At 44.8% G+C, this 13,969-nt stretch overlaps 1 protein-coding gene across 3 annotated transcripts in view; it reads right to left on the minus strand.

The window, feature by feature from the left end:
* kank4 (KN motif and ankyrin repeat domains 4) overlaps positions 1–13,969 on the minus strand; it is a 138,939-nt gene that overhangs the window by 22,395 nt on the left and 102,575 nt on the right. For 2 of the 3 annotated variants that reach the window (XM_028810921.2, XM_028810922.2), the window contains one exon: positions 4,632–4,690. In XM_028810921.2, the coding sequence (XP_028666754.1) occupies positions 4,632–4,647 (16 nt within the window). In that variant the 5' untranslated portion in view covers positions 4,648–4,690. Of the gene's footprint in view, positions 1–4,631; positions 4,691–8,257; positions 8,579–13,969 lie in introns of those variants that run through there. The other variant, XM_028810924.2, reaches the window with a different exon arrangement.

The following is a 13,969-nucleotide window of genomic DNA, read 5'->3' on the forward strand; positions in this document are numbered from 1 at the left end:
TCTGTCTGTCTATGTAACATATAGTGCCTTTCACATCTATCTATCTATCTATCTATCTATCATATAGTGCCTTTCACATCTATCTACCTATCTGTTTATTATATAGTGCCTTTCACATCTATCTACCTATCTATCTATCTGTTTATTATATCATGCCTTTCACATCTATCTACCTATCTATCTATCTGTTTATTATATAGTGCCTTTCACATCTATCTATTATATAGTGCCTTTCACATCTATCTATCTATCTGTTTATTATATAGTGCCTTTCACATCTATCTGTTTATTATATAGTGCCTTTCACATCTATCTATTATATAGTGCCTTTCACATCTATCTATCTATCTGTTTATTATATAGTGCCTTTCACATCTATTAATCTATTATATAGTGCCTTTCATATCTATCTATGTTTATTATATAGTGCCTTTCACATCTATCTATAAATCTATTATATAGTGCCTTCCACATCTATCATATAGTGCCTTTCACATCTATCTGTTTATTATACAGTGCCTTTCACATCTATCTATCTATCTATCAATCTATTATACAGTGCCTTTCATATCTATCTGTCTATCTGTTTATTATATAGTGCCTTTCACATCTATCTATCTACCTATCTGCTTATTATATAGTGCCTTTCACATCTATTAATCTATTATATAGTGCCTTTCACATCTATCTATCTGTTTATTATATAGTGCCTTTCACATCTATTAATCTATTATATAGTGCCTTTCACATCTATCTATCAATCTATTATATAGTGCCTTCCACATCTATCATATAGTGCCTTTCACATCTATCTGTTTATTATATAGTGCCTTTCACATCTATTAATCTATTATATAGTGCCTTTCACATCTATCTATCTATCAATCTATTATATAGTGCCTTCCACATCTATCATATAGTGCCTTTCACATCTATCAATCTATTATATGGTGCCTTTCACATCTATCTATCTATCTATCTATCTATCTATCTATCTATCTATCTGTCTGTTCATTATATAGTGCCCTTCACTATCTATCTGTCTGTCCATGTATCACGAGCCAGTGGGGCACAGCCCACCACATGATGTCCCTGATTATATTAATCTTCCCTCAGTGGTGAGCTCGTTATTCTTCTGGACTCTCCACAAGAGTAAATGCCAAGCATTTGAACCATCAGATACCTTTGTGCCTGCACACACACACACACACACACACACACACACACACACACGTGCTGATATGGTCTGTCGAAATGACACTGGACAGAGGGGGGTTGGGGGTCTCACTTTGGTCCTGACCTACTTTTATAAGTCAAGGAATTCAAGTGAAGCCAGGATGAGGTTAAGGGCATGGTGCAGAACTGCACAAGGAGCACCTCGCCAAACACAGACACACACACACATGTTGTGCTGCCCAGAGCCATCAGTGTCGGTGCCCAAGGAGATGCCAGTTGTCTGGTGTGACATGTAATTGTCTTTTATTTTGCGTCTGTAAGAATGTCTCCTGTATGTCGATTTCTTGCTCCTCTCTGCGTTTTCAGTTTTTGCTCCGACCGCCCGACTCGCCTCCTGCGGTGTGAATGAATAAAGAGGAGCCGCGTAGGACAGCAGCACTCGGCCCTGGTGAAGTCAGAAGTGCGTTACGACCGCAGGCCGCGTCTCCTTCCAGACCTGATGAGTGCAAGGATACAAGAACAAGAGCAGAAGTGGGGAGGACGTCTTTGTGGGCCGACATAATAAAGAATGTGGGGGTGCAAATACAAGCATATTTGCTTTAGGGTTGGGGTTGCCCCAAAACTCCTCCACACTCAACCCTCTTGGCTGGGAGTTTACATCTCAATCTGAGCTGCCCAGTTTAGTGAGGGGGCTTGTAGGTCATCTAAAGGGAGGCCCACCTGCTGTTGTTTTTTCAACCATTCATTTATTCTTGCAGTCTCCGCTTTTCCCAGTCCAGGCGGCACATGCTAATGGAGGGACGTGAAAAGCCCGTCCACCTCACAGAACAAAAGGCCACAGTTCTGACGTTCCTGTTAAGAACGGGGGGCTTCATCCAAACGTGCTTACGCTTTAAAGCAGGCATCAGCCATCTCTTACACAAAAAATACAATCTTGAACGTGGGGATGAAAGTTAGGGTGCACTTTGGCCATCTGTAAGCCCTACGCCAGGGGTCCCCAGCTCCGGTGCTGGAGGGCCGCAGTGTCTGCAGGTTTTCATTCTAACCGTCTTCTTCGTTACTGAGCTGTTATTGCTGCCTGTTTAACTCGTTTTACCTTCGTTTTAACTGATGTGACTCGGACCCCTCAGTTATTTCTTTTTCCTGAATGAGCTGCCAAACAGTAAGGAGAAGCCGCCACATGAGCAGCTCACCTGAAAATAAAGAAAGGTGAGGGTCTCGGTCACGTTGATCTGCTCAGGTCACCCAAACATTTTGACGGTGGTCTTAGAAAAAAGAGAAAATCAACAGTCTGCTGTGGGACAAAGAGAGCAGCAACAGGCCATGGAATTAAATAACGGCTTTAATGAACCACAAGAATGGACTCCTCATTGAGAGACTGGTTGGAGTTTGAAGCCCCCCAGTTTAGCTGGTCATCGCTCGGCTCGTTTCACGTCTCATTTCTGTTTGGCTGCCATTTAATGAAGAAACGAATCAACTCAGAGGACTGAATCCTTAAAAACAGGGCTATTAAAATGAAGGGAAAAGGAGTTCATTAGCAGTGAAAACTGGGCACCGATTAGGAAAAGGGTTAGAATGAAAACCTGCAGCCCACCAGCACTGGACCCCCTGCCCTACGCAGATGTATTCTGATGTGGAGTGGACAGCAAATCTCCTGTCAGTGGCGCGTCCATCCCACCCTAAAGTTATTGAACTCATTTTGTCACCGTTAACGGACGTCGTCTCTCGAGATGGTGGTCTTCAAGGTTGCTAATAATGCTCAGTGCATACACTTAACGTTAACTACTGATTTTAATAGAAAAATAAGAATAATTCCTAACATTTCTATATAGAGCTTTCCTCACAGTGAGTGGGGAGCCCCTTCAACCAGCACCCACCTGGATGACGTGATGGCAGCCATTTTTTGAGCCAATAGGTTAACCAATCAGAGACAGGGGATGATAAGGGGGTCGAGGTGGGCCATTTAGCCTGGACATCGGGGTGCAGCCTGCTTATTATGAAGGACACCCAGGGATCTTTCAAGACCACCACAGAGACTCAGGACTTTGGTTTTACATTGAAGGATGGCGCCATTTTTACAGCACGGTGTGTCCGTCACTGCACTGTGGTGCTGGGGTCTCCATTCAGACCACAGGGTAAGCGCCCCCTGCTGGCCTCACCAGCAGCAACCCCATCTTTTCTAGAGGGTCTCTCATCCAAGTGCTGGCCAGGCCTGAAAAGGCTGAGCTTCAGGTGGGTGACCTACTCTGAGGTGCAGGAGGTTTGGTTTGGCCACCAATGTCCATTGTAGGTGACACTTCTGTCACTCTGATGAAGCCCCTGCCCGATTACAAGCTGCCAGGTGAAGACTGTTCAGCTGAAAAACTCGCAGACTTGCAAGGTCATCTTGGTCAGGGAGTTTGGGCTCCAAGGGACAAGCCACTTGTCCTTTCATTGGGGTCTCTCAAGCAAACGCAGTGCCACCTGGGGGACCAACTTTGTACAGCAGCCTAAATTGGAGAGGGGGGTCACCGTCCATGTCACTCAGCCTTGTTTTAGTGACTCTCATCCAGTGATGAGCCGCAGGGCAACAGAGAGCATTTAATAGGTGAGGAGCTCTCCGTGTTTGTTGGCTTCTTCATGATCATCACAATGGGGTACACGACTGAGGGGGGTAGGGGGTGGTCCCATTAGGGTCTCAAGTGTTTTAGTTAATGTGTGATACAGGAAGGCAAGTGTGATGATAAATGATATTTAAGGTCAAAGACGGGGGTGGCCATTGTGTCTCAAGTGCGCAGATTCAGCTGAGACCCCAGTTAGAGGTGACAGTCCTGTTACATTGTGACACGCCACACAGGGTATGGGGCCAACGCACAGTAATGGTGGCACAGGACTACCCTTACAATCACACAGCACAACAAACACAGAGCAGTTTATCTCTTTAATTCAAAGAGCATTACAAAATAATTTGTCATGTTTGCCACTGAATAGATAGATAGATAGATAGATAGATAGATAGATAGATAGATAGATAGATAGATAGATAGATAGATAGATAGATAGATAGATAGATAGATAGATAGATAGATAGATAGATAGATAGATAGATAGATAGATAGATACTTTATTAATCCCCAAGGGGAAATTCACAAAATATGCAGAAAGCAGAGCTGAAGCTGAAGGGAAGGAAAAACTCGAAAAACGTCACAAAGGATTGAGGGGCAAATCCCACCAGGGCTCAGCCAAGACAAGCAGAACGAGAATGAAGTGAATACACAAATGTGGTGGAGGTGACCTCGAGAGTGGAAATGAGATCAAGGCCTGTGGTGAGTGAGAGAGAGAGAGAGAGTGACAGGTGGACATCACAACAGAGTGACACACTGTGCTGTCAAGACGTCACCGTCGGCGAGGTGGAGATAACTCAGAGTTAAAGGAAAGGAAAACGTCAACCAGAAAGAATGAAAACGATCTCATACCTGATCTGCTGTCCATAATGTGCACTCCGCCGTGTCATGAAGTAAAACACTTCAGTCAGCTGCAGGAAAAGACAAAAAAGGACAAATAAATACACAGAACAGCAAAGACAAATGGGCAAAGTCATTCATTTACAGTGAACTGGCCACACGGGGGCACTGAGGAGGAGTATAGGAACCTAATCAAGGACTTTGTTAAATGGTGCGACTCAAACCACCTACAACTGAACACCAGCAAAACCAAGGAGCTGGTGGTGGATTTTAGGAGGACCAGGCCCCTCATGGACCCTGTGATCATCAGAGGTGACTGTGTGCAGATGGTGCAGACCTATAAATACCTGGGAGTGCAGCTGGATGATAAATTGGACTGGACTGCCAATACTGATGGTCTGTGCAAGAGAGGACAGAGCCGACTATACTTCATTAGAAGGCTGGCGTCCTTCAACATCTGCAATAAGATACTGCAGATGTTCTATCAGACAGTTGTGGTGAGCGCCCTCTTTTACACGGTGGTGTGCTGGGGAGGCAGCATTAAGAAGAAAGACGCCTCACGCCTGGACAAAATGGTGAGGAAGGCAGGCTCTATTGTAGGCATGGAGCTGGACAGTTTGACATCTGTGGCGGAGCGATGGGCGCTGAGCAGACTCCTGTCAATCATGGAGAATCCACTGCATCCACTGAACAGGATCATCTCCAGACAGAGGAGCAGCTTCAGTGACAGACTGCTGTCACCGTCCTGCTCCACTGACACACTGAGGAGATCGTTCCTCCCACACACTATGCGACTCTTCAATTCATTTTGGGGGGGTAAACGTTAACATTATACAAAGTTATTGTCTGTTATACCTGTATTGTTATCACTCTTTAATTTAATATTGTTTTGTATCGGTATGCTGCTGTGGGAATTTACCCTTGGGATTAATAAAGTATCTATCTGTCTATCTATCTGTGGGGCAGGAACAGGAGCCCTGGGAGCGACTTCTAGTGGCTGTGGAGGAAAATGAAAAACAGATAAAAGTGAAAGGCACTATATGATAGATAGATAGATAGATAGATAGATAGATAGATAGATAGATAGATAGATAGATAGATAGATAGATAGATAGATAGATAGATTGATTGATTGATTTTTGGCTGGTTTTAACGGACTCCTGCTCCACACCATCACACAGGCTAATTCAGTTTCTTCTTCTGCTCTAATTATAAAGTAATCAGTAGATGCCGACACACCGTTTGTTTCTTTACATTTGAGGCTGGTCCATAAGTAACCCTCACCAGACGACAGCGTGTTCCTGATTCTTAAGAACTCCTGCTGCCATCATGAGTGCAGGCCAAATTCAGGTTTTCTTGATTTGTTGTTTTCTCCTTATGAAAGTGAAATAGACTGTAATAAGCTCAAAAATAATAATTTTGTAGTTGAAATATAATCAAACACACACATTTCCCTTGTAACAAACACGTGTGTAAATGTCTTGTGTGTTTAGTCAGTTTTGTGTGTGTGTCACTCGTCACTTGTTGTTTTCCCCCACTGATGTCACACGTGGGCTCCTCAATGACCCCAGTTTGTTGGTGACAGCACCTGTGGGATGTCAGACTCCACTCTGACACATTTGTATTAAAATACATTGAAATATCCACATACTATAAATTGTATAACTAGAATGTACAATATATTTAGAAGCATGTTGTAATAAATATGCTTTACAGTACACTAACACTACTATTTTAAAATACATTGAGAAAATATTTTTATATTTTGGAAAATATGTCACAATATACAAAAATGGCAATAATTTGTATCATTTGTAATATCTTTTTGAATGCTGCAAGATATTGTAGAATATTTATAAATGAAGTATGTTGTAGCACATTTTAAAAATATATTTTAATTGGTATTGGTATATATTTTTTTAAATATATTGTAAATGTAAGTTATTTTTGTAAAAGCTAGGTAGCTTAACTTAACATTAAAGATGTCTTTATTCACATATATAATATTATATATAAATATATGCAGCTTTGTATATTTATCCTTGAAGTATATACTGTAACCTTTTTTTTTTAATATATTCATACTGGTAGCAATATATTTTTAAAAATATATTGAAAATGTATCTAAGGGATAGGTAGAATAACTAGACATTACAGATTCTTAAATCTTAAATATTCATATAATATATAGATTTTTTTTATTTGATATAAATATGTTCAGTATTTTATTTATAAGTGTATTTTATCCTGCAAGTATACTGTAACATATTTTAAAATATATTTATTTCAGTAGCAACAGAATTTTATAAAAACACATTGTAAAGGTATTCCATCAGTGTAAGGGCCGTAGGTCGCTTATCTAGACATTAAAGATGTCTTTACTCTTATACAGGTGTATACCGTTAAAGATTATATATGAAAACATACAGTATTTTGCACAGAAGTATATTTATCCTTGAAGTATAGTGTAACATATTTTAAAATCTATTTTATTGGCTAGCAAGATATTTTTAAAAACTAAATTGTAAAGTGGGTAGCGCTGCCGCCTCGCAGTTGGGAGACCTGGGTTCGCTTCCCAGGTCCTCCCTGTGTGGAGTTTGCATGTTCTCCCCGTGTCTGCGTGGGTTTCCTCCCACAGTCCAAAGACATGCAGGTTAGGTGGACTGGCGATTCTAAACTGGCCCTAGTGTGTGCTTGGTGTGTGGGTGTGTTTGTGTGTGTCCTGCCTTGTGCCCTGTGTTGGCTGGCATTGACTCCAGCAGACCCTCATGACCCTGTGTTCGGATTCAGCGGGTTGGAAAATGGATGGATGGAAATTGTAAATGTATTTCATTTTAGTAAATTGCCAGGGACGCTTCACCAGACACTACAGATTTCTGTTTTTTTCCCCAAACCTTTCCAGACTCCAAAGAACCAACTTCATACACTAAGGACCCTCCTCCTCATAATAAAGTGAGGAGGTCGCCGTACATTTCTAATGGCAGTCTAACTGTAAAGCCATGTGCTCCCACAATGTAACTACAAAGTCCATCACTTTGAAATGGGGGGCACAGTGGCGCAGTGCTTTGCAGCGCCTGGTGGGGTCTTGCGCACATGATGGTCTGGTCACCGACCTTCTGTTCTGATCTCGTATCCTAACTACGTGAAGTTTGCTGTACGCGAGTGAACGGCGCCACATCCAACGCTGGTAATTGCGTACATGCCATGCTGCCGGCAACAGGCTGCAAAAATAAGAGATCGATGGGGTGTAACTGTACCTCTGATACGGAAATCAGTCCCACATTTATAACAAGTTGTTGTTGTTTGTTTGTTTTTTTCCTCGATTGGGGGTAACGCAGTACCGCGACGGTGCAGTTCGAGTCCCCCTCCCCGTTGAATGCGCTGCGGATGACGGATTCCCGACTTCGGGCGGCCCTGCTCTGATCTTTTTTCTCTTTTTACTTTTCCCCGTCGGATCTCCAGCAGCCAATCTGCCGAAAGCTGCGCTCGCTGCCCTCCAAAGCCTCCTTTCCGCTAGACTCCCACCTCAGTTACGCCACTACATTCCTGCCGCGTCTTCTTCTTTTTTTTTTTTCGACCCTCGTGTTCCGCCACCCCCCACCACGCTTGAAGCCCCAGCTTTGACAATCACAACTCACTCGGCGCCAGTGGGTGTCATCCGTCCTGCCGGCGGGCGGCCTCTGGAAGCCTCAGTGGCGGAGCGGTCCCGCAGTCCTGCGCAGTCTGTGCGCCCCGTCGCGCGCCGAGCTCGATGATTTCTCCTGCATTGCAGCAGTAATGAAAGCAGCTGCGGCGGCGGCGACTACAGACGAGAAATATCCCGCCTGGGCCGACGAGAAACGAACGAAACGGCTCGATCTTATTTCATCTCTCCATCAATAACTGGGAACTCACCAATTAAAATTCGGAGAAACATAATACAAAAATAAATAAATAAAGTGTAATGCAAACTTTTTTAGCTACAGCAGAAATCTGATAAGAGCTGAGCGGCACAGAACTCCTTATTTGGTTTAAAACTCCCGCAGTGAACTTTTAAAACACGTACGGGAGTGCCGCTCATTTGGCATGGAAGCCCTAACTCTGTAGGTGTACCTAATGGGGCAGAAAGAGACCTCCGGGGCTGCTGCCCTCCATGTGTCACTAACCAGCTGTCACAAATACCCCTGACCTGTGGGTGTCACTCACTGGCAGCCAAAACAAACACCAGCCAGTCCGAGATGGGACATGGACAGCGGAGGACCCTCATTTCCTACAGCTAGCTGGACAACAAAGTTTTGCTTCCTGAAAAATTTGTGATTTTGATGGACACCTTCAGGCTGAACAAAAATATAATTTCAGTTTGACCGTAACGTGTAGTCATTTGGAGGAAATGAAACAAACTTTTCTTGAATTTAGCGCATTTAATCTTTTACTGATGCCGACCCATCGAGCTAAACATGTGTTGCTGCTGATTTTCGTTTGTACTCCCCACTCATCTGACGCTTCATCTTGTTTCAGTGTCCAGCGCCGATGGATCCCGGTGGCCCTGGCACTCCTCTTTCATCACCTAAACTTTAAATCGCACATCAACCAGATTACTAGAACTGCGTTGCTTTCACTTACTGGGGCTGAATGATCTGGTAACTCAAAGGTTGCCGGTTCGAATCCCGGCAGTTACACAAGGAAGGCTACTGCTTAGGACCCTCGAGCAAGACCCTTAACTTGCAATCGCTCCACAAAAAACTGACCCTGTGCTCGGACCCCAAAAACTCTCTGGAGAGAAAGCTGCGGTATGTGAGGAATGACAAATTCCGAATACAAGAAATTGTATGTGGTGATTAAAAATTTCAAAAATAAATAACAAAAGTTAGACCTCTTATGACTTTATAATGTACTGAAAAATTAATTCACGCTTTTGTTTTTAGTCGACTAGTTTACTGTAACACACTCCTAACAGGACCACCTAAGACAGACGTGAATCGGTTACAGTGAGTGCAGAATGCAGCAGCAAGAACCTTAACTAGCAAAATAAAATCTGAGCTCATCACCCCAGTCCTAGCGTCGTTACACTGGTCACCCGTGTCATTCAGAAGTGACTTTCAGACTCTACTGATGGTTTATAAAGCCTCCAATGATCTCATCCCGTCCTATATGTTGGAATGTCTGCCCCCCTACGGCCAAAGTCATAACCTCGTATCTTCGAATGGAGGTCCGCTTCTAATCATAAGAGCCAAACATAAAGGAAGTGGTGAGGCGGCCTTCTGCTGTTAGGCACCTAAAATCTGGAATACGTTACCCGTAAAAATTCGCCAGGCTAATACGGTGGAGCACTTTAACTATTTGAGGGCTGAATATTTTTTCCAAAAAACACAAAGCAATGGTTTCACACAGAAATCAACATAAAGCATCAGTTGCTGTGTGCTGTGGTCACCAGTTCACCAGGAAAGCACAGCAGGATGGTTGCCAGGCTCTCTTTGCGGGGCAAGGGGGCAGCAGTGGCGGTCACAGAGCATCACAATCTGGTTTGTATTTCTTGTCATTGTAAGTGGTGGTCCTCCCAAGCGAATGATGCCATAGGCGCGTCAGTGACACGATCCTGTTCAGCACCGCGATCAGCTGATGTTGGTTACCCCACATTCATTTGCAATCAAAATCGGGGTCCGACAAGTCAGAGTCCAATTCAGTGATAATATGCAAAACGTCTTCCACGGAGTATTTTGCTTTACGCATTCGCCTCAATCTCTCGCAAACAACATTTTTGCCGTTGTTTACGCCTCGCTAAAAACTTTATGGCAGACGACCGGGGATGGCACCACCGGAACGCCTGCAGAAGGGAAAGAACCGGAAGAGGGGCAATATCTTTCCCGGGGCGCAAGATGGCAGCCCCCCTGGCATACATCAGGGCCATGGATTGGGAAGATTGGAGGTTCAACCCTGTTGGGGTCCATGACCACCACCAGGGGGCGCCTGGACAGCTCTGGAAGCAAGATCTGCAGCACTTCCACCACACCCGGCAGTGCTGCCGCAGGTTAATCGGGAAGCACCTGGAGCACTTCAGGGTGCACAGTGAAAGGGGCCGCCTCACTACATTAGTCGAGCAGTGGAGGCGGCAGAAGAAAAGAAGGAAAGGACTTGTTGTTGTGGCTGTTCTGGTGCACCGTGTTGTGCAAGAACAAAATAAACGTGTGTGTCTTGTGGACATCTAGCTGTCTCAGTGTCTGTCTGTGTCTGCCCGTCTTTCACAACTGCTAAAAACCATCCATCCATTTTCCAACCCACTGAATCCAAACACAGGGTCATGGGGGTCTGCTGGAGTCAATCCCAGCCAACACAGGGCGCAAGGCAGGAACCAATCCCGGGCAGGGTGCCAACCCACCGCAGGACACACACAATCACACCTACACACCAAGCACACACACTAGGGCCAATTTAGAATCACCAATCCACCTAACCTGCATGTCTTTGGACTGTGGGAGGAAACCCACGCAGACACGGGGAGAACATGCAAACTCCACGCAGGGAGGACCTGGGAAGTGAACCCAGGTCCCCAGGTCTCCCAACTGCGAGGCAGCAGCGCTACCCACTGCGCCACCGTGCCACCCTGCTAAAAACCACTTATCTTAATTTTCATTTTTTATAGCCACTGTGGTGGATGGTCGGATTCCATGCCCAGCCAGGACTCCCCTTCGACACTTGGTCCGGGGGAACAGCTGTGGGCGGCATACTACTATCTCTGGAACGTTTGGTGGCAGCCCCCCTGGGTTGCATTGGGGCCACAGATATGGGACTCCAGAGCTCAGCCCTGTTGGGCTCCGTGGCCACCGCCAGGGGGAGCTGCATGGTTTCCTGAGCCCGTGTGGGCGGGAATGCAGCCACACCCAGAGGTGGAGCCGGATCTAGGTCACCAATTACCTGAAGCACTTCCGGGTGGGCTATTAAAGTTAGCCAGCAGCCACCACTGGGAGCGAGAGTTGGGAGAAGAAGGACAACGCTTGCCAGGAGGAGTGGCGGCGAAGACCGGTGTGTTTTGTTTTGGTGTATTTACTTTGGGGCGGCACGGTGGCGCAGTGGGTAGCGCTGCTGCCTCGCAGTTGGGAGACCTGGGGACCCGGGTTCGCTTCCCGGGTCCTCCCTGCATGGAGTTTGCATGTTCTCCCCGTGTCTGCGTGGGTTTCCTCCAACAGTCCAAAGACATGCCAGTTAGGTGGATTGGCGGTTCTAAATTGGCCCTAGTGTGTGCTTGGTGTGTGGGTGTGTTTGTGTGTGTCCTGCGGTGGGTTGGCACCCTGCCCGGGATTGGTTCCTGCCTTGTGCCCTGTGTTGGCTGGGATTGGCTCCAGCAGACCCCCGTGACCCTGTGTTCGGATTCAGCGGGTTGGAAAATGGATGGATGGATGTATTTACTTTGTGCTTTTGGGACTGTACTGTGCTTGTGGGACACGGGGAAGACATGTCCCACAGGTGAAGACAATAAATTTGTATGTGCCTCCCTGTCTCTTTGTGCCGGGTCGGGCACCATATAGCGCCTTTCACACCACATTTTAGTTATATTCCTGATCGTCAATATGGGCACAGTAGTATCATATTCTTCAGGAATCCAGAATCTGTACTAATCTCTACTACTCTCTGCTGTCTGTCTGTCCACCACCAAATCAAGGCACCGGGCGGCCCCCTGAAGTGATGGAATGAAGACGGGTGTCTCGGTGGTCCACAAGACCAACTTTGTCAAATCCTATCGTGTGATGCCCGAGATCAAAGACAGCTGCTTTAAGAACATTTATGTGAGGCAGAATGCCCAGTGGAGGCCTTGGAGTCCCTGCAGATTTTGTTTTTTTATCTCCAACCTAAGTGGACTTTCTGTTTTTTTTCTGTCCTCCCGGCCCCTCTGATCTTGTCACCAGACTCGCATCATGACACTGTGTATAACGACGCCGCTCTTTTACTTGTTATTTACCGTTTTTTTTAAGATCGTATCGATTTATTTGTTTCATTTTCTTTCTTTGTCATTTATCCTCTTTAATAAAATCCCTGTGTGCGTCCGGGTGTCCGTGTGTGGGAGTCTTCTGGTGAAGTGCGTATGCGCGGGGCACGGTGCGATACGCGATATTACTGTCAGAGAAAGTTAGAGACGTTTTAGGGAAATACAAACGAGTATTACTGCGAGAGGAAATTAATCCAGTGACGCACATTACAGCCACATACAAGCCAGTACAGTATTACTGTCAGAGGAGATTACAGGCATATTACCGCCGCGCACGCCTGTATTACCGCCAGAGAAAATTAAAGGTATATTACGGACGTACAAGACAGTATTACTGTCACAGAAAATTAAAGACACACAATACACTGCGGCAGCCCATGAAGAACGGTCAGCTCAGCAAGTAAACGTCAACAAAACAAAGAAAAATACGACCAACAAACAGAATGAGGTCAAAGTCCCTTGCCATTTAATATAGACTGTTCCTACTAATGTTTATGCACTACTGTTCTAGCGCCCGTTATTGTAACGGGCTAAATGACTAGTTCTTTAATATTATTGCTAATCTTACCTGTTTTTCTTTTCTTGTAACTTTCTCTTTGACGTCTCATAAAGCACTTTGAGCCGTGTTGGTGGTTGTACTTCAGAGGGTGTCGTAACACGGTCCGCTCCAACTCCACTACTGTAGGACAGATGGAGGGTTTTTAAGTAATCGGTAGAAGTTGGGACACCTGTGCAAATTGTTTGCTTTATAGAAAAATGTATTCTTAAAATCGGTAATCTCTACGCATTAGAAAAGAATTATAGAGCCCATGAGAAAAGTAGACACTTATTATATTTTACCAAGCATTAAGATGTAGAGAAAAGCCAAGCAAAATGACACCTTTTATTGGCTAACTAAAAAGATTACAATATGTAAGCTTTTGAGGCAACTCAGGCCCCTTCTTCAGGCAAGATGTAAAAAGGTATTCCATCTTGCCTGAAGAAGGGGCCTGAGTTGCCTCGAAAGCTTAAATATTGTAATCTTTTTAGTTAGCCAATAAAAGGTGTCATTTTGCTTGGCTTTTCTCTACATTCATAATGGCTAACATGGTACAACACCCTAGTACTACAAGCATTAAGATGTAAGAGTCAGGATTAAAAAGACTCAGACCTGAATATTTTTTATTGTTCTGTATGAGCTACAAACCACCGATGGTTCACTAAGCCAAAGGCAGTTTACTGCTCACCTTTTCACCATTTTAGGTCATTCACTGCATTCCAGTTGATTCAATCTGAAGGAAAACTGAGGTGTTCTAAAACCTTTGACAGGCAGTGTGCCATTTCAAGGCATGCACCCCCTGGTGGGCACAACCCTTCATCGAGGTGCCACTAAAGCAACTCAAGGGTAAAG

Source organism: Erpetoichthys calabaricus, chromosome 10 (assembly GCF_900747795.2).
Source record: "Erpetoichthys calabaricus chromosome 10, fErpCal1.3, whole genome shotgun sequence".
NCBI classification, from domain to species: domain Eukaryota; kingdom Metazoa; phylum Chordata; class Cladistia; order Polypteriformes; family Polypteridae; genus Erpetoichthys; species Erpetoichthys calabaricus.